The sequence below is a fragment of the Oncorhynchus mykiss genome, chromosome 17 (assembly GCF_013265735.2).
Source record: "Oncorhynchus mykiss isolate Arlee chromosome 17, USDA_OmykA_1.1, whole genome shotgun sequence".
Taxonomy (NCBI): Eukaryota; Metazoa; Chordata; class Actinopteri; order Salmoniformes; family Salmonidae; genus Oncorhynchus; species Oncorhynchus mykiss.
The window spans coordinates 3,755,429-3,780,539 of NC_048581.1; the positions used below are offsets into that span (position 1 = coordinate 3,755,429).

General features: G+C 40.8%; 2 protein-coding genes across 4 annotated transcripts; both read left to right on the forward strand.

The window, feature by feature from the left end:
• Positions 1–382: 382 nt before the first annotated feature.
• LOC110487330 (gastrula zinc finger protein XlCGF57.1-like) lies at positions 383–13,515 on the forward strand. 3 transcript variants are annotated; one of them, XM_036948659.1, is made up of 3 exons: positions 383–1,032; positions 7,213–7,314; positions 12,890–13,515. In XM_036948659.1, exons 1-3 carry the CDS (start codon positions 717–719, stop codon positions 13,393–13,395), a joined length of 924 nt encoding a protein of 307 aa, XP_036804554.1. In that variant the 5' UTR covers positions 383–716; the 3' UTR covers positions 13,396–13,515. The 3 variants fall into 3 exon arrangements, with proteins under 3 accessions (XP_036804554.1, XP_021414931.2, XP_036804553.1); XM_021559256.2 differs by lacking the exon at positions 7,213–7,314 and having other exon boundaries at positions 12,890–13,509; XM_036948658.1 differs by lacking the exon at positions 12,890–13,515 and having other exon boundaries at positions 7,213–8,717.
• A 1,714-nt stretch (positions 13,516–15,229) lies between these two features.
• Positions 15,230–22,500, forward strand: LOC110487321 (zinc finger protein 239-like). Its single transcript, XM_036948678.1, has 2 exons — positions 15,230–15,488; positions 21,213–22,500. The coding sequence occupies exons 1-2, from the start codon at positions 15,335–15,337 to the stop codon at positions 22,172–22,174; spliced, it is 1,116 nt and encodes a 371-aa protein (XP_036804573.1). The 5' UTR covers positions 15,230–15,334; the 3' UTR covers positions 22,175–22,500.
• The last annotated feature ends 2,611 nt before the right edge of the window (positions 22,501–25,111 follow it).

A 25,111-nucleotide genomic window follows, 5' to 3' on the forward strand; every position in this document is an offset into this window, starting at 1 on the left:
CTACTATAGTGAATATTAACCAATGAGGTGGGTCGTTCCACATTCTACCAATCCAACAGATGTTTCTACAACAGGGAATATTAACCAATGAGGTGGGTCTTTCCACATTCTACCAACCCAACAGATGTTTCTACAACAGGGAATATTAACCAATGAGGTGGGTCTTTCCACATTATACAAACCTGATGTTTCTACTACAGTGAATATTAACCAATGAGGTGAGTCGTTTCACATTCTACCAACCCAACAGATGTTTCTACTACAGTGAATATTAACCAATGAGGTGGGTCTTTCCACATTCTACCAACCCAACAGATGTTTCTACAGTGAGTATTAACCAAAATGGAAATGTCCCTTGACTGTGTTACCCTCCCACCCAGCAGGTGGCGATGTGCCTGTTTCAGGGCAATGCTGCCGGTGTGACGTATAATCTAATGGACGGGACGCTTCTTCATACAACAGCGAGTTATTCACCTCCGTAGCTTTCGAGCACCTCGGTATCTTACTAGCCAACATAGACGATAAAATTGCAGATCTTTAAATGCTTTCGTTGTATATTAGCCACTGTGTTTTAAACACACTTGTCGTATCTATTAGCTAGTTACACCATTGAATTTAATATTTACGTTGTTGTTAGCTAGCTGGCTAGCTGGGTAAATTAGCAGTAGTGCTAGTCTAGTCACTAACTAACTAGCTGTCTAGCTAACATCCCGACCATGAGCTCACTAATCGACTCCCCACCTTCTGAAGAGGGGGTCTGCTGGACGGAGAAAGAAACTCTGGGGCTGAACATTGTCGTGAAAGAGGAGAAGGAAGAAGATGATGTCACAGTAAAACAAGAAACAGAGGTTGAGGCTGTTACAGTGAAAGAAGAAGAGAAAGACGTTAAATTGACAGAAGAGGGAGACGCGTTCAGAGTGAAAGAGGAAGAGGATGTTACAGTAAAAGAAGAGGAGGAGGATGCCGTTTTTGGATTGGGGGAGGTGACTGTCACATTGGAAGAAGAGGAGAAAGGAGATCTGATTAACAACAGTGAGTAATATCTTAAATACAGGGAAGACGAGACAAGGAAGGATAATTTTTTTTATCTAATTTTGATCTGGATGAAATGTAATTAAAAAAAATAATTACCACATGTTATTTAAAATCCGATGGAGTTAGTTTTGTGCCAACAGAAATAAGGGGTTAAATGGGTGCCGAAAAAAACAAAAAATATTTCCTGATATTTTATATCTGCTAGATCTAGGACAGACACTTCAAAACCTGATTCCTTATTAATCAACATTTTGACTGTCTTTTTTTGCCATTTATGAGTGTGTTATTAAAATGCGTTTCTATGGGCTATAGTAGTAGCCTAAAGGGATCCTACAATTCTAAATCTAATAGCTAAATGATCAATGACATCACAACCTTAAAACAATTCCATATGTTAGCTCAGTCTAAAAACACCAACATTTCCCATGTTGGAAATTATGGAAAAATGACCATTTATATCAAACACTAACACTGTTTCTTTTCTTAACGTTTTGTAACACCAGTTAATGTTTTAAATTCCCCCAAAATAAGCAGATATTAAAAAAATTGTACACATTTTGTGGTCAAAATGTGTGTTTACAAATATGTTTTTCATGTTTTGAACAGTTAGATACATTTCACTCCATGTTTTTCATTCAAAGTTGTGAGTGTCTGTGAAATTAGCATTTGAACTAATCTGACGACCTAAAATAGCCACTTATAAGGAACGCTGTGGACTCTGGAACTCAACTCCGTTATAGACAATGGAACGCTGTGGACTCTGGAACTCAACTCCGTTATAGACAATGGAACGCTGTGGACTCTGGAACTCAACTCCGTTATAGACAATGGAACGCTGTGGACTCTGGAACTCAACTCCGTTATAGACAATGGAACGCTGTGGACTCTGGAACTCAACTCCGTTATAGACAATGGAACGCTGTGGACTCTGGAACTCAACTCCGTTATAGACAATGGAACGCTGTGGACTCTGGAACTCAACTCCGTTATAGACAATGGAACGCTGTGGACTCTGGAACTCAACTCCGTTATAGACAATGGAACGCTGTGGACTCTGGAACTCAACTCCGTTATAGACAATGGAACGCTGTGGACTCTGGAACTCAACTCCGTTATAGACAATGGAACGCTGTGGACTCTGGAACTCAACTCCGTTATAGACAATGGAACGCTGTGGACTCTGGAACTCAACTCCGCTATAGACAATGGAACGCTGTGGACTCTGGAACTCAACTCCGTTATAGACAATGGAACGCTGTGGACTCTGGAACTCAACTCCGTTATAGACAATGGAACGCTGTGGACTCTGGAACTCAACTCCGTTATAGACAATGGAACGCTGTGGACTCTGGAACTCAACTCCGTTATAGACAATGGAACGCTGTGGACTCTGGAACTCAACTCCGTTATAGACAATGGAACGCTGTGGACTCTGGAACTCAACTCCGTTATAGACAATGGAACGCTGTGGACTCTGGAACTCAACTCCGTTATAGACAATGGAACGCTGTGGACTCTGGAACTCAACTCCGTTATAGACAATGGAACGCTGTGGACTCTGGAACTCAACTCCGCTATAGACAATGGAACGCTGTGGACTCTGGAACTCAACTCCGTTATAGACAATGGAACGCTGTGGACTCTGGAACTCAACTCCGTTATAGACAATGGAACGCTGTGGACTCTGGAACTCAACTCCGTTATAGACAATGGAACGCTGTGGACTCTGGAACTCAACTCCGTTATAGACAATGGAACGCTGTGGACTCTGGAACTCAACTCCGTTATAGACAATGGAACGCTGTGGACTCTGGAACTCAACTCCGTTATGGACAATGGAACATTATGGACTATCAACTCTGGAAGCTTAATATGTATTTACATATTAACCCTCTTTTTATGTTATAATGGCTGTTACTCTCCCCGGGGCCAACTGTGGGGTGTCTCCACATCTATATTTGTACATATTATTCAAATTCTACAGCTCAACGGCAGAGTCATGTCCTAAGTGTAAAACGAACAGTGACTCCATGATTCAGGCCTTCTGGGATTGCTATGAAGTCCAAACATTATATTGTTAGATTAAAGGAGTAACTCTGTTTGGCTTGAAACATTCTTCCCCACCTCAAGTTCAACTGTCAGAGTCAGTTGGAACGCATAGCAAAGTCCTATAAAATCCACACCAAACCATAGTCCTATAATATCCACACCAAACCATAGTCCTATAATATCCACACCAAACCATAGTCCTATAATATCCACACCAAACCATAGTCCTATAATATCCACACCAAACCATAGCCCTATAATATCCACACCAAACCATAGTCCTATAATATCCACACCAGACCATAGTCCTATAATATCCTCACCAAACCATAGTCCTATAATATCCACACCAAACCATAGTCCTATAATATCCACACCAAACCATAGTCCTATAATATCCTCACCTAACCATAGTCCTATAATATCCTCACCAAACCATAGTCCTATAATATCCACACCAGACCATAGTCCTATAATATCCACACCAAACCATAGTCCTATAATATCCACACCAAACCATAGTCCTATAATATCCTCACCAAACCATAGTCCTATAATATCCACACCAAACCATAGTCCTATAATATCCTCACCAAACCATAGTCCTATAATATCCTCACCAAACCATAGTCCTATAATATCCACACCAAACCATAGTCCTATAATATCCACACCAAACCATAGTCCTATAATATCCACACCAAACCATAGTCCTATAATATCCACACCAAACCATAGTCCTATAATATCCTCACCAAACCATAGTCCTATAATATCCACACCAAACCATAGTCCTATAATATCCACACCAAACCATAGCCCTATAATATCCACACCAAACCATAGTCCTATAATATCTACACCAAACCATAGCCCTATAATATCCTCACCAAACCATAGTCCTATAATATCCACACCAGACCATAGTCCTATAATATCCACACCAAACCATAGTCCTATAATATCCACACCAAACCATAGTCCTATAATATCCTCACCAAACCATAGTCCTATAATATCCACACCAAACCATAGTCCTATAATATCCTCACCAAACCATAGTCCTATAATATCCTCACCAAACCATAGTCCTATAATATCCACACCAAACCATAGTCCTATAATATCCACACCAAACCATAGTCCTATAATATCCACACCAAACCATAGTCCTATAATATCCTCACCAAACCATAGTCCTATAATATCCACACCAAACCATAGTCCTATAATATCCACACCAAACCATAGCCCTATAATATCCACACCAAACCATAGTCCTATAATATCTACACCAAACCATAGCCCTATAATATCCACACCAAACCATAGTCCTATAATATCTACACCAAACCATAGCCCTATAATATCCACACCAAACCATAGTCCTATAATATCCTCACCAAACCATAGTCCTATAATATCCACACCAAACCATAGTCCTATAATATCCACACCAAACCATAGCCCTATAATATCCACACCAAACCATAGTCCTATAATATCTACACCAAACCATAGCCCTATAATATCCACACCAAACCATAGTCCTATAATATCCACACCAAACCATAGTCCTATAATATCTACACCAAACCATAGCCCTATAATATCCACACCAAACCATAGTCCTATAATATCCACACCAAACCATAGTCCTATAATATCTACACCAAACCATAGTCCTATAATATCCACACCAAACCATAGTCCTATAATATCCTCACCAAACCATAGTCCTATAATATCCACACCAAACCATAGTCCTATAATATCCACACCAAACCATAGTCCTATAATATCCACACCAAACCATAGTCCTATAATATCCACACCAAACCATAGTCCTATAATATCCACACCAAACCATAGTCCTATAATATCCACACCAAACCATAGTCCTATAATATCCACACCAAACCATAGTCCTATAATATCCACACCAAACCATAGTCCTATAATATCCACACCAAACCATAGCCCTATAATATCCTCACCAAACCATAGTCCTATAATATCCACACCAAACCATAGTCCTATAATATCCTCACCAAACCATAGTCCTATAATATCCTCACCAAACCATAGCTCTATAATATCCACACCAAACCATAGTCCTATAATATCCACACCAAACCATAGTCCTATAATATCCACACCAAACCATAGTCCTATAATATCCACACCAAACCATAGTCCTATAATATCCACACCAAACCATAGCCCTATAATATCCTCACCAAACCATAGTCCTATAATATCCACACCAAACCATAGTCCTATAATATCCTCACCAAACCATAGTCCTATAATATCCACACCAAACCACAGTCCTATAATATCCACACCAAACCTAAACAAAAGTTTCTAAACTTAATTAGGGTAATAGTATCAAATGTAGACCTGAGTCAAGTCATTGTTTATGGGGAAAATATAAACAGGTTATTATTATATTGCAGCATTAAATTAAGTTTAGCATCTCACACTTTTTCCATGTCATGGTTTGAGTGCGAGTAACCCTATAGGCATACTGGTAATTATATTATGTTGCAGAAAACACAACAGTAACTTAATTTTGCCATAGAAAAGAGAATTAAACAAAACACTTGTTGCATACCATTCTAGCCCCATCTTAACCCCTTATCTACCATTCTAGCCCCATCTTAACCCCTTATCTACCATTCTAGCCCCATCTTCACCCCTTATCTACCATTCTAGCCCCATCTTCACCCCTTATCTACCATTCTAGCCCCATCTTAACCCCTTATCTACCATTCTAGCCCCATCTTCACCCCTTATCTACCATTCTAGCCCCATCTTCACCCCTTATCTACCATTCTAGCCCCATCTTCACCCCTTATCTACCATTCTAGCCCCATCTTCACCCCTTATCTACCATTCTAGCCCCATCTTAACCCCTTATGTACTATTCTAGCCCCATCTTAACCCCTTATGCACCATTCTAGCCCCATCTTCACCCCTTATCTACCATTCTAGCCCCATCTTAACCCCTTATCTAACATTCTAGCCCCATCTCAACCCCTTATCTACCATTCTAGCCCCATCTTAAACCCTTATCTATCATTCTAGCCCCATGTTAACCCCTTATCTACCATTCTTGCCCCATCTTAACCCTGTATGCACCATTCTTGCCCCATCTTAACCCCTTATCTACCATTCTAGCCCCATCTTCACCCCTTATCTATCATTCTAGCCCCATCTTAACCCCGTATGCACCATTCTTGCCCCATCTTAACCCCTTATCTACCATTCTACCCCCCATCTTAACCCCTTATCTACCATTCTAGCCCCATCTCAACCCCTTATCTACCATTCTAGCCCCATCTTCACCCCTTATCTACCATTCTAGCCCCATCTTAACCCCTTATGTACCATTCTAGCCCCATCTTAACCCCTTATCTACCATTCTAGCCCCATCTTAACCCATTATGTACCATTCTAGCCCCATCTTAACCCCTTTTGCACCATTCTACCCCAATATTAGTCCCTTATGTACCATTATAGCCCCATCTTAACTTAACCCATTATGTACCATTCTAGCCCCATCTTAACTTAACCCCTTATGTACCATTCTAGTAGCCAGCCAACAATTGTCCACTAGATTATACAAGATGCTTTTTTCCAGTGGAGATTAGTTGATGAATTTCCTGGCAGGGCTGTGGAACAGTGGATGTGTAGGGATAATTCAAATGGAACTGTTATTAACCAATCGGCATCCAGGATCCAAATGTAAAGTTGAATAATGAGGGATCTAGGTCATCAAATCAGGTTTTATTTGTCACAGGTACCGAATACAACAGGAACACAACCAGCCCTTAACCGACATGGCAGTTTTAAGAAAAATAAGTGTTAAGTAGCAAATAGATGAATAAAAACAAATAATTAAAGAGCAGCAGTAGACTGTGACAGAAACATTATGTACAAACTAAGTTACAAATAATGTGGCAGAACACACACAAATACACAATTGGTTAAGAGCCTGTAAAACGCAGCCATCTCCTCCTGCGCAACTATATTTTACAACAGGGTAATGGATTAAACCTCATAGGAAGAGCAGGAGATTTCATTCAGGTCTCTCTGTTTAACTAAATACTCTGTCTTTGGCAGGAGAGAGACCAGACTCTCACTCTGAGAGACGAAAGAAGAGTCCTTCAGGGGAACCAGACCCAGAGACGCCCAAACCAGTGAGACGACACCACTGCTCCCAGTGTAATTTGAGTTTTAAGTGGTTATGGAAGCTGAAACAGCATGAGAGGACACACACAGGGGAGAAGCCACACCACTGCTCCCAGTGTGGAAAGAGTTTTACCCTGTTAGGGAACCTGAAAAAGCATAAAGGAATACACACAGGAGAAAAGCCTTTCCAATGTTCCCAGTGTGGAAAGAGATTTTCACGATCACAGCACCTAAAATCACATGAGAGGACACACACAGGGGAGAAGCCACACCACTGCTCCCAGTGTGGAAAGAGTTTTACTCAGTTGGGGAGCCTGAAAAAGCATAAAGGAATACACACAGGAGAAAAACCTTTCCAATGTTCCCAGTGTGGAAAGAAATTTTCAGGATTGCATCACCTAAAATCACACGAGAGGACACACACAGGGGAGAAGCCACACCATTGTGCCCTGTGTGGAAAGGATTTTACCCAGTTAGGGAACCTAAAAAAACATCAGATGAAACACACAGGAGAAAAGCCTTTCCAATGTTCCCGGTGTGGGAAAAGATTTTCACGGTCACAGGAACTAAAATCACATGAGATGACACACACGGGGGAGAAACCACACCACTGCTCCCAGTGTGGGAAAAGTTTTACCCAGTTAGGGAGCCTGAACAAACATAAGAGAATACACTCAGGAGAAAAGCCTTACCACTGCTCCCAGTGTGGAAAGAGTTTTACCCAGTTAGGGAACCTGAACAACCATAATATAATACACACAGAAGAAAAGCCGTTCCAATGTTCCCAGTGTGGAAAGAGATTTTCACGATCACAGGACCTAAAATCACACGAAAGGACACACACGGGGGAGAAACCACACCACTGCACCCATTGTGGAATGCGTTTTACCCAGTTAGGAAGCCTGAACAAACATAAGAAGAGAATACACTCTGGAGAGAAATCTTAACATACTTTCCTGGACAGAGGACCTGAAATCACATGACAGAATAGAGGCTGTGTACTGACGTATGTTTTTTTTTTTCATTAAATGTTAATATGAAAAATATGATTTTGGATATTTTAAAATTACAATTATTAAATAGATTAGTAGAATGTGCATTTCTTGATTTTAACCTAGAAATGTTATGAATTTAGTAAGAAGCATTTTATCAAAGCAACATATATTTTAATATAAATCTCAATATCTAGTGAACGTTCATTATATACATCTACATGATGTATTGTTACACCATGTAGGAGCAGTATAGACCTAGTCTGTTCATTATATACATCTACATGATGTATTGTTACACCATGTAGTAGCAGTATAGACCTAGTCTGTTCATTATATACATCTGTGTATTGTTACTTGTAGGAGCAGTATAGACCTAGATGCTTATTTTGAAATATTGTGATATTTTCTGTTTATTTGACTGAATTAATCAGAAATTGCCTAAATACAATGTGTAGTAGATGTAAAGTTTGTTTTCAATTGTCACTCATAAAAATATTTCACTAATCAATCAACACATGCTTCTCCTTATTCATCTCATATATAATATTGTTAGCTTCCATTGGTTCCATTATCCAAAAGTGTTCCATTGGTTCCATTATCCAAAAGTTGAGAAGAATATATCCAGCTCAAGTATTTCTAAGTATTTGACATGAACAATACACTACCGTTCAAAAGTTTGGGGTCAATTTGAAAGGTCCTTGTTTTGGAAAGAAAAGCATTTTTTTTGTCTACAACCCTATCCACATCGACGGGACAGCAGTGGAGAAGGTGAAAGGTTTTAAGTTCCTCTGTGTTCATATCACCGACTAACTGAAATGGTCCACCCACACAGACAGTGTGGTGAAGAGGGTGCAACAGTGCCTCTTCAAACTCAGGAGGCTGAAAATAATGTGGCTTGTCACCCAAAACCCTCACAAGCTTTTACAGGTGCACATTTGAGAGCATCCTGTCGGGCCGTTTCACCGCCTGGTACGGCAACTTGCACAGCCCACAACCGCAATGCTCTCCAGAGGGTGGTGCGGTCTGCACAACGCATCACCGGGGGCAAACTACCTGCCCTACAGGACACCTACAGCACCCAATGTCACAGGAAAGGAAAAGAGATCATCAAGGACATTAACCACTTGAGCCACTGCCTGTTCACCCCGCTTCCATCCAGAAGACGAGGTCAGTACAGGTGCATCAAAGCTGGGACAGAGAGATTGAAAAACAGCTTCTATCTACAGACTTGATATCATTGGCCACTATAATAAATGGAACACTAGTCACTTTAATAATGCCACTCTAAGAATGTTTACGTATCTACGCATTACTCATCTTAATTGTATATAATGTATACTGTATCCTTCATCGAGAGCAGCACCAGCTGAGGGCACGACAAAACCTTTTCCCCCTCAGGAGACTGAAAAGATTTGCCAATGGGTCCCCAGATCCTCAAAAAGTTCTACAGCTGCCCCATCGAGAGCATGTATGTATTTATTTATTTTAATGTAGGAATTGTAAAAACGACACTATGTAGGCTAATAATGGACTGAGCGTGCCTAACGTTTGAACCAGAACCTGGAGATGGAGGAGATGTTGAATATGGAGATTCTCCTTTTTCGAGCTTAATAATGTCAAAATACGTTCTGGACTTTTATTAACAAAGAATGGAGCTTCGCAGAAAGACTATGATCATTACTGCTGTCCCGGTATGTACTCTCGCCCCCCCAAAAAAATGTTTTAATAAAAAGTTGGTATTCTAATCTAGTCAACGTTAGCAGTAGCTGGTAGTCTAGTTAGCAGTAGCTGGTAGTCTAGTTAGCGGTAGCTGGTAGTCTAGTTAGCAGTAGCTGGTAGTCTAGTTAGCAGTAGCTGGTAGTCTAGTCAACGTCAGCAGTAGCTGGTAGTCTAGTTAGCGGTAGCTGGTAGTCTAGTTAGCGGTAGCTGGTAGTCTAGTTAGCAGTAGCTGGTAGTCTAGTCAACGTCAGCAGTAGCTGGTAGTCTAGTCAACGTTAGCGGTAGCTAGTAGTCTAGTCAGCGGTAGCTAGTAGTCTAGTCAACGTTAGCGGTAGCTAGTAGTCTAGTCAACGTTAGCGGTAGCTAGTAGTCTAGTTAGCGGTAGCTAGTAGTCTAGTTAGCGGTAGCTAGTAGTCTAGTTAGCGGTAGCTAGTAGTCTAGTTAGCGGTAGCTAGTAGTCTAGTCAACGTTAGCGGTAGCTAGTAGTCTAGTCAATGTTAGCGGTAGCTAGTAGTCTAGTCAACGTTAGCGGTAGCTAGTAGTCAACGTTAGCGGTAGCTAGTAGTCTAGTCAACGTTAGCGGTAGCTAGTAGTCTAGTCAACGTTAGCGGTAGCTAGTAGTCAACGTTAGCGGTAGCTAGTAGTCTAGTCAATGTTAGCGGTAGCTAGTAGTCTAGTCAACGTTAGCGGTAGCTAGTAGTCAACGTTAGCGGTAGCTAGTAGTCTAGTCAACGTTAGTGGTAGCTAGTAGTCTAGTCAACGTTAGTGGTAGCTAGTAGTCTAGTCAACGTTAGCGGTAGCTAGTAGTCTAGTCAACGTTAGCGGTAGCTGGTAGTCTAGTCAACGTTAGCAGTAGCTGGTAGTCTAGTCAACGTTAGCAGTAGCTGGTAGTCTAGTCAACGTTAGCAGTAGCTGGTAGTCTAGTCAACGTTAGCAGTAGCTGGTAGTCTAGTCAACGTTAGCAGTAGCTGGTAGTCTAGTCAACGTTAGCAGTAGTTGGTAGTCTAGTCAACGTTAGCAGTAGCTGGTAGTCTAGTCAACGTTAGCAGTAGTTGGTAGTCTAGTCAACGTTAGCAGTAGCTAGTAGTCTAGTCAACGTTAGTAGCTGGTAGTCTAGTCAACGTTAGCAGTAGTTGGTAGTCTAGTCAACGTTAGCAGTAGCTAGTAGTCTAGTTAGCGGTAGCTAGTAGTCTAGTCAACGTTAGCAGTAGCTGGTAGTCTAGTCAACGTTAGCAGTAGCTGGTAGTCTAGTCAACGTTAGCGGTAGCTAGTAGTCTAGTCAACGTTAGCGGTAGCTGGTAGTCTAGTCAACGTTAGCGGTAGCTAGTAGTCTAGTCAACGCTAGCGGTAGCTGGTAGTCTAGTCAACGTTAGCAGTAGCTAGTAGTCTAGTCAACGTTAGCAGTAGCTAGTAGTCTAGTCAACGTTAGCAGTAGCTGGTAGTCTAGTCAATGTTAGTAGCTGGTAGTCTAGTCAATGTTAGTAGCTGGTAGTCTAGTCAACGTTAATAGCTGGTAGTCTAGTCAACGTTAGCAGTAGCTGGTGGTCTAGTCAACGTTAGCAGTAGCTGGTGGTCTAGTCAACGTTAGCAGTAGCTAATGGTCTAGTCAACGTTAGCAGTAGCTGGTGGTCTAGTCAACGTTAGTGGTAGCTGGTGGTCTAGTCAACGTTAGCGGTAGCTGGTGGTCTAGTCAACGTTAGCGGTAGCTAGTAGTCTAGTCAACGTTAGTAGCTGGTAGTCTAGTCAACGGTAGCTAGTAGTCTAGTTAGCGGTAGCTAGTAGTCTAGTCAATGTTAGCAGTAGCTAGTAGTCTAGTCAACGTTAGCGGTAGCTGGTAGTCTAGTCAACGTTAGTGGTAGCTGGTAGTCTAGTCAACATTAGCGGTAGTCTAGTCAACGTTAGCGGTAGCTAGTAGTCTAGTCAACATTAGCAGTAGCTGGTAGTCTAGTCAACGTTAGCAGTAGCTAGTTGTCTAGTCAACTTTAGCAGTAGCTAGTAGTCTAGTCAACGTTAGCAGTAGCTAGTTGTCTAGTCAACTTTAGCAGTAGCTAGTAGTCTAGTCAAGGATGCATCAGTTCAATATTGAAACACAACATTTTGTTACATAGCAACTGAACGAAAGGAAACGTTGAATTTGTAGGTTTAAAATATCCCTCTCGTGTCCAGGGTTTACCTAATTTTAAGAAATTCCATTGGTTAGTGGATCTAAAGTCTAAGATCTTTGATAGACTGAAGAATTTGGAACATGATATAAATCACTGCCTCCTGGTTAGGTTAGCATAATGCTAACTTGTGCCATGTTATCTGATGGGACCAGCTACAATTTAGCGTTCTGTCACATGCAAGTCAATCAACTATTTTAATGTTGAGCAGGAGAACCTGTTTAAATTTAAATGTTTGCTTATTGTTAGTGGTGCTCGACTGTTCGCAAGTATGGCCCCTGTGAATTTGTTCGTCTTCATGGATAACCATGACATTATCTATTATTATAGAGCTCTGCTCAGCCTGTAAACATGACATTATCTATTATCATAGAGCTCTGCTCAGCCTATAAACATGACATTATCTATTATTATAGAGCTTTGCTCAGCATATAAACAAGACATTATCTATTATTATAGAGCTCTGTTCAGCATATAAACAATACATTATCTATTATTATAGAGCTCTGTTCAGCCTATAAACAAGACATTCCATGAGAGCAGGATTAGATTTGCATCTCTACATCATTAAATCTCACCAAGTTTATTTTGTATTATGAAATGTTGTGAAGACTGATCTCTGGCTATTGTGGGATATAGTCTGGATTCAACCTTTTTGGATTAGACCGTTTTATCATGTGGAGGTTTCCTTCAGTTCTCTGTTTAATTAAATTATATGTTTGTCTCTGGTAGGGGAGAGACCAGACCCTCACTCTGACAGCAGGAAGAGTCCTTCAGGGGAACCAGACCCTCACTCTGACAGCAGGAAGAGTCCTTCAGGGGAACCAGACCGAGAGATGCCCAAACCAACAGGACGACACCACTGTTCCCACTGTGGAAATAATTTTACTCATTTACGGAGTCTGAAAATGCACAAGAGAATACATACAGGAGAAAAGCCTTACCAATGTTCCCATTGTGAAAAGAGTTTTATCTATCGAGGGAGCCTGAAAATGCATGAGAGAATACACACAGGAGAAAAGCCTTACCAATGTTCCCAGTGTGAAAGGAGTTTTACCCGATCATGGAACCTGAAAAAGCATGAGAGGACACACACAGGAGAAAAGTCTTTCCAACATACTAACACACAGGAGGAGAAGACATACCACTGCTCTCATTGTGGAAAGACATTTTCCCAGTCAGAGGACCTGAAATCACACGAGAGAATAGAGAGGCTGTGTTCTGACTTGTGTTTTTGATTTTAAAATGTGTTTTTATGACCATTAAATGAAATGGCATGCATTAAAGTTATTTTTTTTAATAGACCTACTTGAGAAATTAAATAAAATGTGTTATGTTAAAATGTGTATTTTGTTTTGATCATGAACTTTGATATATTGCATCCTTAGATGTTCAGTATATGATTTGGATATTTTAAAATGAAAATAACTAAGTCGATGAATAGAATGTGCATTTATTCATGTCAACCTTGGAACCTCTTTAATTTAGTCAATGTGTTTCATTCCAATTGGCTCATTCATCCTCCTCCTCTCCCCTGTAACTATTCCCCAGGTCGTTGCTGCAAATGAGAACGTGTTTCTCAGTCAACTTACCCGGTAAAATAACGGATAAAAAAATTGAGTTCATTTGTGTTTCTAGTCTAGTAGCTAAACGATTCCTCATTTTGTCTGTCATAGTTGAAGTGTACCTATGATGAAAATTACAGGCCTCTCTCATCTTTTTAAATGGGAGAACTTGGTGGCTGACTAAATACTTTTTTGCCCCACTGTACCATCAGTCCCAGGAGACGTATTATTTCTAAGGTGTTCAATAGCATAAATGATCTCTTCAACTATAATAGAGTCATCACACTGTTTCCTTGTCAGCCCACCAATTGATTTCACATCCCCCAGAGTCAAAAAAAAAAAAAAAATAGTTGTGGAAATCTCACAGTACTTAGAACTATATAAATTCCTGTAGAAGTTGGAACTAAAGTTAGAGACTAATTTGGGATCGTCTGTGATGAGACCATTAATATTTAATTGTTGAATTGTATAATTTTTTAAGAGTGGTCTTTTTCTAACCTGAAAAAAACAAGAAGAATTTTGTTCATCCTCCTCCAGCCACTTCTTCCTAGATCTGACAAAGGCTCCCTCTGCTTTCAGTTTATACATATCATCCAACTTGTGTTGTAGCTCAAACAGAACAGATGTGTCCTCCTCTGAGAGACTTTCAACAGACTTTTGAACGAGACAGCTGATCTTTGTAATGATACTTTCTTCTTCAACTCTCCTCGTCTTGGCAAGAATATTCCCATATATTCTTAAATATTTTCCAACCTCATATTTAAAAGGCTGCTAGGACATGAACACAGTAGCACAGAATAGATCCATATGACGTTGAGAAATAGTGCATTGTGGGAAGTTTAGAAGATACCCTGGAAATATGTTAGTAAATAGGTAATAACGCAAAAACATAACTGTTTTTTCTTAATAGGTAACCAGATCGTGACCACAACTAAGTTACTAAGTCTTTAACCACACAGTGTTGTTACATTGGTGAGTAAAAACTCATGCTTCCTACCCTTTAACATTTTGTCTGAAAATAAAATATACATTTTACTCAACTGCGTTTCCCCCTCCAGTCAGCAGATGGCGGTCTGAGACTTTAAGGCAATGCTGCTGGTGTGACGTATAATCTAGTGGACGGAACGCTTCTTTCAACAGCAACAACAGTTAGTCAGACACCTCGGTAGCTTGCTAGACAAAATAGACGAACCAATAGAGACGCTTTCGTGTATATTAGCCGCTGTATGTCGTCTAGCGTTAGTTAGTTATCCGATTTAATTTCATATTTACGGTGTTGTTGTTCTTGGTCAGCTAGCGGGCTGGTTAAGTTAGCATTAGCCTAAGCTAGCTAACATCCCCGACCATGAGTTCACTGAGCTGCTCTCCTCCTGCTAAAGAAGAGGAGGTCTCCTGGACGGAGAAAGAAGCTCTCGTCAAAGAGGAGGATGAAGAGGAGGATGTTACAATACAAAAACAAGTAGAGGGTGAGGCTGTTACGGTGAAAGAAGAAGAGAAAGACGTTTCAGTGAAAGAAGAGGAAGACGCGTTCAGAGTGAAAGAGGAGGAGGATGTTACAGTAAAAGAAGAGGAGGAGGATGCAGTTTTTGGAGTGAAAGAGGAAGAGGAGGAGATGACTGTCACATATAAAATGGAGGAGGAAGAAGAAGAGGAGGAAACTGGATATCTGGGCCCGGTTTCCCAAACGCATCTTATGTCATCCAATGGTTCTAACGGTGAACTTAACCGTAAGATGGTTTTGAGAAACCGTTCCCTGATTAACACTAGTAAGTACTGTCTTAAAAACAGAGGCACAAACTCTGCAGTTGAACTGATGTTTGGTGTTAAGGTGGAAATCTGCAATCGCTACCTACATATTGTGACTTTTAAATTATTTATTTACAGCCATTGACTCTTGAAGAATATAACACATGCCTCATGAGCTTAGTTCAACTGTTTACCCCATCAGAACCCTAAATAAGCTTTTTTTACTCCAATGTTTAGAAACAATCTAAACCAACACTGTATATCCTCAACATGGTTAAAACTATAATGTTGATATCATGGATGGTCAGTCCTTGCATCCATAGGTCTGTCTATGAATTTGAGAGTAGTTACATTTCTCCAGCCCCATCCATCATCTTATTACCAAAACAGTGGTGGAATGATAGCTTTGTTATTGTTTAAACTGCAGATTAGTTGATTGATTGTGTAGCTTTTTTAATGGGACAACCTAGGATATAAACAGCAACAAAATGCCAGCCATGAGTCACTGGACCCAGGTTCCTAGGATATATAGTATAGTCTAGAATTCATCCATGAGGTCATAATGATAGTTTAACCAGGTTTCTAGGATATATATGTAACGGATGTGAAACGGCTAGCTAGTTAGCGGTGCGCGCTAAATAGGTTAAATCGGTGACGTCACTTGCTCTGAGACCTTGAAGTAGTGGTTCCCCTTGCTCGGCAAGGGCCGCTGCTTTTGTGGAGCGATGGGTAACGATGCTTCGTGGGTGACTGTTGTTGATGTGTGCAGAGGGTCCCTGGTTCGCGCCCGGGTATGGGCGAGGGGACGGGCTAAAGTTATACTGTTACATATAGTATATTCTAGAATTAATCCGTGAGGTCATAATGATCGTTTAACCAGGTTTCTAGAATATATAGTATATTCTAGAATTAATCCGTGAGGTCATAATGATCGTTTAACCAGGTTTCTAGAATATATAGTATATTCTAGAATTCATTCATGAGGTCATAATGAGAGTTTTAACCTACTTTTGAAGCTATACAGTGTTTGTTTACAAACATTGGTGTCATACAGGCGTATATATTGGTTTCTGATGGGGTGAGACAGTTGAAACATGAGTCGTTTATAAGCTCTATTCTTCAGGAATCAATGGTGATATATTATATGGGTCTCTCTATAGCTACCAGTGTAGATTTCCTGTGGAGGTCAAATTGTTAGAACTGTTGATAAGTCATTGTATAATATTCAGCCAATTGTTTTAGGGTTGACCGTAGTCTACTGGTCGATTGTTCTGTCGATGGGCTGTTTTGTTGACCGTGATTTATTTTTGTAGAGGAGTCGCAAATACTCTATATATTCAACATTTTGTGGACACACCTTCAAATTAGTGGGTTCAGCTATTTCAGCCACATCCGTTGCTGACTGGTGTATAAAATTGAGAACACAGCCATGCAATTTCCATAGACAAACACTGGTAGTAGAATGGCCTTACTGAAGAGCTCTTACTTTAAATGTAGCACCATCATGGGATGCAACCTTTCCATAGACAAACACTGGTAGTAGAATGGCCTTACTGAAGAGCTCTTCCTTTAAATGTAGCACCATCATGGGATGCAACCTTTCCAACAAGTCAATTTGTAAAATTTCTGCCCTGTTAGAGCTGCCTCAGGTCAACTGTAAGTGCTATTATTGTGAAGTGGAAACCTCTAGGAGCAACAACGGCTCAGCCGCGAAGTGGTAGGCCACACAAGCTCCCAGAACGGGACCTCCGAGTGCTCAAGCGCATTCCAAACTGCCTGTGGAAGCAACATCAGCACAATAACTTTGTCGGGAGCTTCATGAGATGGGTTTTCATGGTCGAGCAGTCACACACACACAAGCCTAAGATCACCATGCGCAATGCCATACGTCGGCTTGGTGTAAAGCTCGCCGCCATTGGACTCTGGAGCAGTGGAAACGCGAGTCCTCTGGAGTGATGAATCCCACTCTGGAGTGATGAATCCCATCTGGCAGATGCCCGGACAACACTACCTGTCTGAATGCACAGTGCAACTGTAAAGTTTGGTGGAAGAGGAATAATGATCTGGGGCTGTTTTTTCATGGTTCGGGCACCTTAGTTCCAACGAAGGGAAATTTTAACACTACATCATACAATGACATTCTAGAATATTCTGTGCTTCCAACAGTTTGGGGAACAGTTTGGCTCTTTCCTGTTGCAGCACGACAATGCCCCTGTGCCTAAAGCGAAGTCCAAACAGATATGGTTTGACGAGATCGATGTGGAAGAACTTGACTTGCCTGCACAGAGCCCTGACCTTAACCCCATCGAACACCTTAGGGATACATTGGTTTTAGCTTAATTGTCTAAGACAATTGAGGAGAGAGCAAACCGCAACTTAATTAGGACTATAATAAGCCTAACTGTTGAAAATGCCTGGCAGTATAAATCAGGACCAGTCAATAGTTTGGACGCACCTACTCATTCAAGGCTTTTTCTTTATTTGTACTATTTTCTACATTGTAGAATAACAGTGAAGTCATCAAAACTATAAAATAACACATATGGAATCATGTAGTAACCAAAAAAGTGTTAAACAAACCAAAATGTATTTTATATTTCAGATTCTTCAAATAGCCACCCTTTGCCTTGATGACAGCTTTGCACACTCTTGGCATTCTCTCTACCAGCTTCATGAGGTAGTCACCTGGAATGCATTTCAATTAACTTCTCTGGGATATGCACCTCGATAACAGCCAGTGAAATTGCAGGGCGCCAAATTCAAAACAACAGAAATCCCATAATTAAAATTCCTCAAACATACAAGTGTTTTACACCATTTTAGAGATAAACTTCTTGTTAATCCAACCACAGTGTCCGATTTCAAAAAGGCTTTACCGCGAAAGCATACATTGTGATTGTCTGAGGACGCTAACCTTTGATCTTCATCAGATGGCACTCATAGGACTTCATGTTACACAATACATGTATGTTTTGTTCAATAAAGTATATATTTATATCCAAACATCTCAGTTTACATTGGCGCGTTATGTTCAGTAATGTTTTGCCTCCAAATCGTCCGGTGATTTTGCAGAGAGCCACATCAATTTACAGAAATTCTCATCATAAACGCTGATGAAAGAGACAAGTGTTATACATAGAATTAAAGATAAACTTCTCCTTAATGCCACCACTGTGTCAGATTTTTAAAAAAGCTTTACGGCAAAAGCACACCATGCGATTTTCTATCGCTCAGCCTCCAAAACAAGCCATACAGATACCCGCCATGTTGTGGAGTCAACAAAATTTAGAAATAGCATTATAAATATTGACTTACCTTTGATGATCTTCATCGGAATGCACTCCCAGGAATCCCAGTTCCACAATAAATGTTTGTTTTGTTCAATAAAGTCCATACTTATGTCCAAATACCTCCTTTTTGTTCTCGCGTTTAGTTCACTATTCCAAATGCACTAGCCGCGGGCACTAAGTCCAGACGAAAATTCTAAAAAGTTCCATTACCGTTCATAGAAACATGTCAAACAATGTATATAATCAATCTTTATGATGTTTTTATCATAAATCTTCAATAATGTTTCAACCGGACAATTCCTTTGTCTTTAGAAATTAAAAGGAACTGAGCTTGCGAGACTTAGCTCAAGGCTTTCTGCCAGACACCTGGTTGAAACAGCTCTTATTCGCTCCCCCTTTGCAGTAGAGGCCTGAAACAACGTTCTAAAGACTGTTGACATCTAGTAGAAGGTGTAGGAAGTGCAATATGACCCCATTTACACTGTATATTGGATAGGCAATCACTTGAAAAACTACAAACCTCAGATTTCCCACTTCCTGGTTTTCTCAGGTTTTCTCCTGCCATATGAGTTCTGTTATACTCACAGACATCATTCAAACAGTTTTAGAAATTCAGAGTGTTTTCTTTCCAAATCTACCATATCCTACCTTCTGGGCCTGAGTAGCAGGCAGTTTACTCTGGGTACACTTTTCATCCAGACGTGATAAATACTGCCCCCTATCTCAAAGAAGTTTTAACAGGTGTTCCTTGTTAAGTTCATTTGTGGAATTTCTTTCCTCCTTAATGTGTTTGAGCCAATCACTTGTGTTGTGAAAAGGTAGGGGTGGTATAGCCCTATTTTGTAAAAGACCAAGTCCATATTATGGCAGGAACAGCTCAAATAAGCAAAGAGAAATGACAGTCCGTCATTAATTTAAGACATGAAGGTCAGTCAATCTGGAAAATGTCAAAACTTTGAAGGTTTCTTCGTGTGCCGCAAAAACCATCAAGCGCTATGATGAAACTGGCTCTCATGAGGACCGCCACAGGAAAGGAAGACCCAGAGTTACCTCTGTTGCTGCAGAGGATAAGTTCATTAAAGTTACCAGCCTCAGAAATGGGCGAATAACTGCACCTCCGATTGCAGCCCAAATACATTTTTCAGAGTTCAAGTAACATACACATCTCAACATCAACTGTTAAGAAGACACTGTGTGAAATCAGGCCTTCATGGTCGAATTGCTGCAAAGAAACCACTACTAAAGGACACCAATAACAAGAAGAAGAGACTTGGGCCAAGAAACACAAGCAATGGACATTAGACGGATGGAAATCTGTCCTTTGGTCTGATGAGTTCAAATTTCAGATTTTTGGTTCCAACTGCTGTGTCTTTGTGAGATGCAGAGTAGGTGAATGGATGATCTCCGCATGTGTAGTTCCCACTGTGAAGCATGGAGGAGGAGGTGTGATGGAGTGAGGGTGCTTTGCTGTTGACACTGCTGGTGATTTATTTAGAATTCAAGGCACACTTAACAGCATGGCTACCACAGCAATGCACCATCCCATCTGGCTTGCGCTTAGTGGGACTATCATTTGTTTTTCAAAAGGACAAAACCTCCGGGCTGTGTAATGGCTATTTGATCAGGAAGGAGAGTGATGGAGTGCTGCGTTAGATGACCTGGCCTCCCTAACCACCCGACCTCAAAGCAATTGAGATGGTTTGGGATGAGTTGGACCGCGGAGTGAAGGAAAAGCAGCCAACAAGTGTTCAAAATACCTATTTTTTGATGCGGCAGTTGTGAGCTTGAATGCTAACACTCATTGACAGGCTGGTAGCAAAGCTAACCAAAGACCATTTTACTTAAACATGATATTAAGCAGGACATTCAAGCAACCTGTAAAATGGAGGCTATTTTTTAGCTGTCGGCCTATGGGAGAATACCCCCAGAGTTTTCCCCCCACGGTGGTGAATTAGTGAATAGACACCAGAGCTTAATGTGAGTTTCCTTCAGTAGCACTCCTGATCTTGCTCTGATAACGTGTGGTAACATTCGGAATACATTGTGAAAAAACAAAGATCTTCGCTCACCATTTCTGCCCACACAGATATACTGCAACGAGATAACAGATATACTGCAACGAGATAACAGATATACTGCAACTAGATAACAGGTATACTACAACTAGACAACATATATATATACTGCATATTGGTGACCAAGAGTCGTCTGCTTAGGGTTTCAACAACTGTAATAACTTATTTCTACAATCATCCACTTTACTACTGTGAAAAAATAAGACTAAATATGACTGTTGTTGCTCACTTGACTGTTAAGAAAATAGTCCGTTTGTGAAAGCTTTTAAACATTCATTACAGACGTAAAAATCATGGGCATCACCTTTAGCTCAAATAAACAATGGATTTCTGCTGTTGTGGGCCTTTAACCATCTGTCTGACTTTGTTGTTCACACAGGAGAGATACGGGACTATCATGGATCCTCTGGAGAGCCTCAACAACATCATGAAGCTGACGAGGCAGAGAAGAGTCCCTCCAGATCAGAACACCTCAAGAAACACCAGCGGAAACCCACAAGGAAGAAATCTCACCACTGCTCTGACTGTGGGAAGAGATTCACCTCTTCAACAGACCTTAAAAGACATCAGAGAATACATACAGGAGAGAAACCTTATAGTTGTGATTGGTGTGGGAAGAGTTTTACTACGTCTAGCCAGCTGACTATACACCAGAGAATACACACAGGAGAGAAACCTTACCACTGCTCTGACTGTGGAACAAGTTTTGTTTCTTCCCAATACTTAAAATCACACAAGAGAACACACACAATAGCGAAACCTTACCACTGCTCTGACTGTGGAAAGTGTTTCGTTTCGTCACAATATTTAAAATCACACCAGAAAACACACACAGGTGAGAAGCTTTATAGCTGTGATCAATGTGGGAAGAGTTTTAGTCACTCAAGCAACCTGATGGTACATTTGAGAATGCACACTGGAGAGAAACCTTATAGCTGTGATCAATGCGGCAAGAGTTTTACTTCATCTAGTCAGCTGACTATACACAAGAGAACACACACAGGAGATAAACCTTACCACTGCTCTGACTGTGGAAAGAGTTTTGTTTCGTCCCAATATTTAAAATCACACCAGAAAACACACAAAGGAGAGAAGCCTTATAGCTGTGATCAATGTGGGAGGAGTTTTACTCACTCAAGCAACATGATATCACACCAGAGAACACACACAGGAGCGAAACCTTGTGGCTGTAATCAATGTGGGAAGAGGTTTACTCAGCCAAACATCCTGATAGCCCACCAGAGAACTCACACAGGAGAGAAGCCTTATAGCTGTGATCAATGTGGCAAGAATTACGCTGGTAAAAGATCTCTGATAAAACATCAGAAAATACATACATGAAGGAGTTGTTTCATGATATCAATGAAATGATGTCACAATGTAGAATGTTTTAACATTGTAGTAGGAGTGTTCTAATGATGTCACAATGTAGAATGCTTTAACATTGTAGTAGGAGTGTTCTAATGATGTCACAATGTAGAATGCTTTAACATTGTAGTAGGAGTATTCTAATGATGTCATAATGTAGAACCCTAAATGTTTGTCCCCTGTTCTGTTGATTTCAGCATGATATGGATATTAGCCTCATTGGGAAAAGTACAGGCTCTGAATTGAAAGAGTACTATTTATGTGATTAACATAAACACAAATAAAGTGTAGCATTTCACTTCCCGCGTTGGCGACCTACTTGAATCAAACTGCAACACTTTAAATGTAGCGAGCTGTTTTCTACAAATGTACCTCTAAATAGTGATGTACACATTTCCCAGATTCCATGTGGTGTTTGAGCTGTTTTAACAGGACGTAAACCTCATCTCCCCCCTCTTGCGCAATTGATTTCAACGTGATATTGATGAGTTATGACAAATAAGTGTTGTGTTCCTTTGTTTAGTGACCCCTAAATTTAAATGCATCACTCCAAAATGTAGCTGACTGTCTTCTGCAGGTTGTCCTCTAACCAGTGAGGTAAAAGATATCTCCCATTTCCATGTGTTTTTTTGTTTAGTTGTGTTACTTGCAACAGCACGTACAACCTGATTTCCCCCCTAATCGATATCAGTGATTTATTGCCACTTGTCAAAACAACATTGTTTCTGGTGCTTGTGCAGTTTACAAGGAGCTTGTTTAAGTAATATTTTAATAATAATAATAGTAATAGTTTTTTATGGCACATTTTATGTTTAGGCTTTCAATATATCACAAACCATTTCTGCATATTGGTTATTGATTTGGACAAGTTAAAATTGTTTTGACATTGGGGCTATCCCGCCTATCAAAATGTTGTTGAAAAGACGTTGAAAATAAGACTATGTCCGACGTCCAATCTACGTTCGGTTTTGGTTGAAAGTCGGAAAAACTGTTTCCAGGTTTCAATGACATCAAAACAACTCAATTCCAGCGTACTTGCAGCCTATACATATGGATGCGGTATAATTTTTAAAACTTGGACCAACTTATGAACGATTTTTTAAAACAATCATCCAATATTTACACACAGTATTTCTTTACAACATTCAAGTGCTAGTTGTCTTTATTCCACTACTGAAGAAGCATGACTCAAATCACCTCGTATTTCAAACATTCAGCCTGACAACAGATACATGTTTAATTATTCCATGCCTCACCATTCAGTTCATTATCTCCAATACATAAGGGTACATTTGTCTCCTTCCCGTATCCAAATCAGATGGTTGGCGTTCCGAAGGTCCAACTTCGAGAATACAGTCGCCCCCTGGAGAGGCTCGAAAGCCGAGGAGTGGTGGCGGTTAAGGCCCTGGTAGTCGATATACGGGAGACTTGTGTCCTTCTCCACAAAGAAGAACCCTGCGCCCAGAGAGTCCTCGATCTACCCGTTGTCTTGGTTTCCGGACCAGACAGGGAATGAAGCCGCCCCCGAGGCGGTGTAGTACCAGGCAGGAGGTCAGAGGTCAGGGCAGAGTCATAGGGTCGATGCGGAGGAAGAGATGTGGCGCGGGCCTTGTTGAAAATCTCCCGGGCAAGGCACAGAGCAGAACGGTTTCCAACACAGGATTGAACCAGTAGCCCAGTTGATCAGGGGGCTATGCCTCTGGAGTTATGACAATCCCAAAACCACAGGTGCATGAGGAGATTCAATGAGCAGGAACTGCATGAACTCACTGTGGTTATCTGACACTCGCTGGTTGATAGGAATCGTATTGTGAGTGACCCTGCCAATAGAGCGTCCATCCAATACTCTGACGTCCATGGGAACGGAGAGGAGTTGTGTGGAGATACGCATTAAGCTCTCGTCGGCCCCAAAATCCAGAAGTACCTGGAGAGATTTAGACTGGTCACCCAACAACAGGATGGCATTTAAAAAATAAATAATATATATATATATTTCACCTTTATTTAACCAGGTAGGCCAGTTGAGAACACCTTTATTTAACCAGGTAGGCCAGTTGAGAACACCTTTATTTAACCAGGTAGGCCAGTTGAGAACACCTTTATTTAACCAGGTAGGCCAGTTGAGAACACCTTTATTTAACCAGGTAGGCCAGTTGAGAACACCTTTATTTAACCAGGTAGGCCAGTTGAGAACACCTTTATTTAACCAGGTAGGCCAGTTGAGAACACCTTTATTTAACCAGGTAGGCCAGTTGAGAACACCTTTATTTAACCAGGTAGGCCAGTTGAGAACACCTTTATTTAACCAGGTAGGCCAGTTGAGAACACCTTTATTTAACCAGGGAGGCCAGTTGAGAACACCTTTATTTAACCAGGTAGGCCAGTTGAGAACACCTTTATTTAACCAGGTAGGCCAGTTGAGAACACCTTTATTTAACCAGGTAGGCAAGTTGAGAACACCTTTATTTAACCAGGTAGGCAAGTTGAGAACACCTTTATTTAACCAGGTAGGCCAGTTGAGAACACCTTTATTTAACCAGGTAGGCTAGTTGAGAACACCTTTATTTAACCAGGTAGGCCAGTTGAGAACACCTTTATTTAACCAGGTAGGCAAGTTGAGAACACCTTTATTTAACCAGGTAGGCCAGTTGAGAACACCTTTATTTAACCAGGTAGGCCAGTTGAGAACACCTTTATTTAACCAGGTAGGCCAGTTGAGAACACCTTTATTTAACCAGGTAGGCCAGTTGAGAACACCTTTATTTAACCAGGTAGGCTAGTTGAGAACACCTTTATTTAACCAGGTAGGCCAGTTGAGAACACCTTTATTTAACCAGGTAGGCCAGTTGAGAACACCTTTATTTAACCAGGTAGGCCAGTTGAGAACACCTTTATTTAACCAGGTAGGCC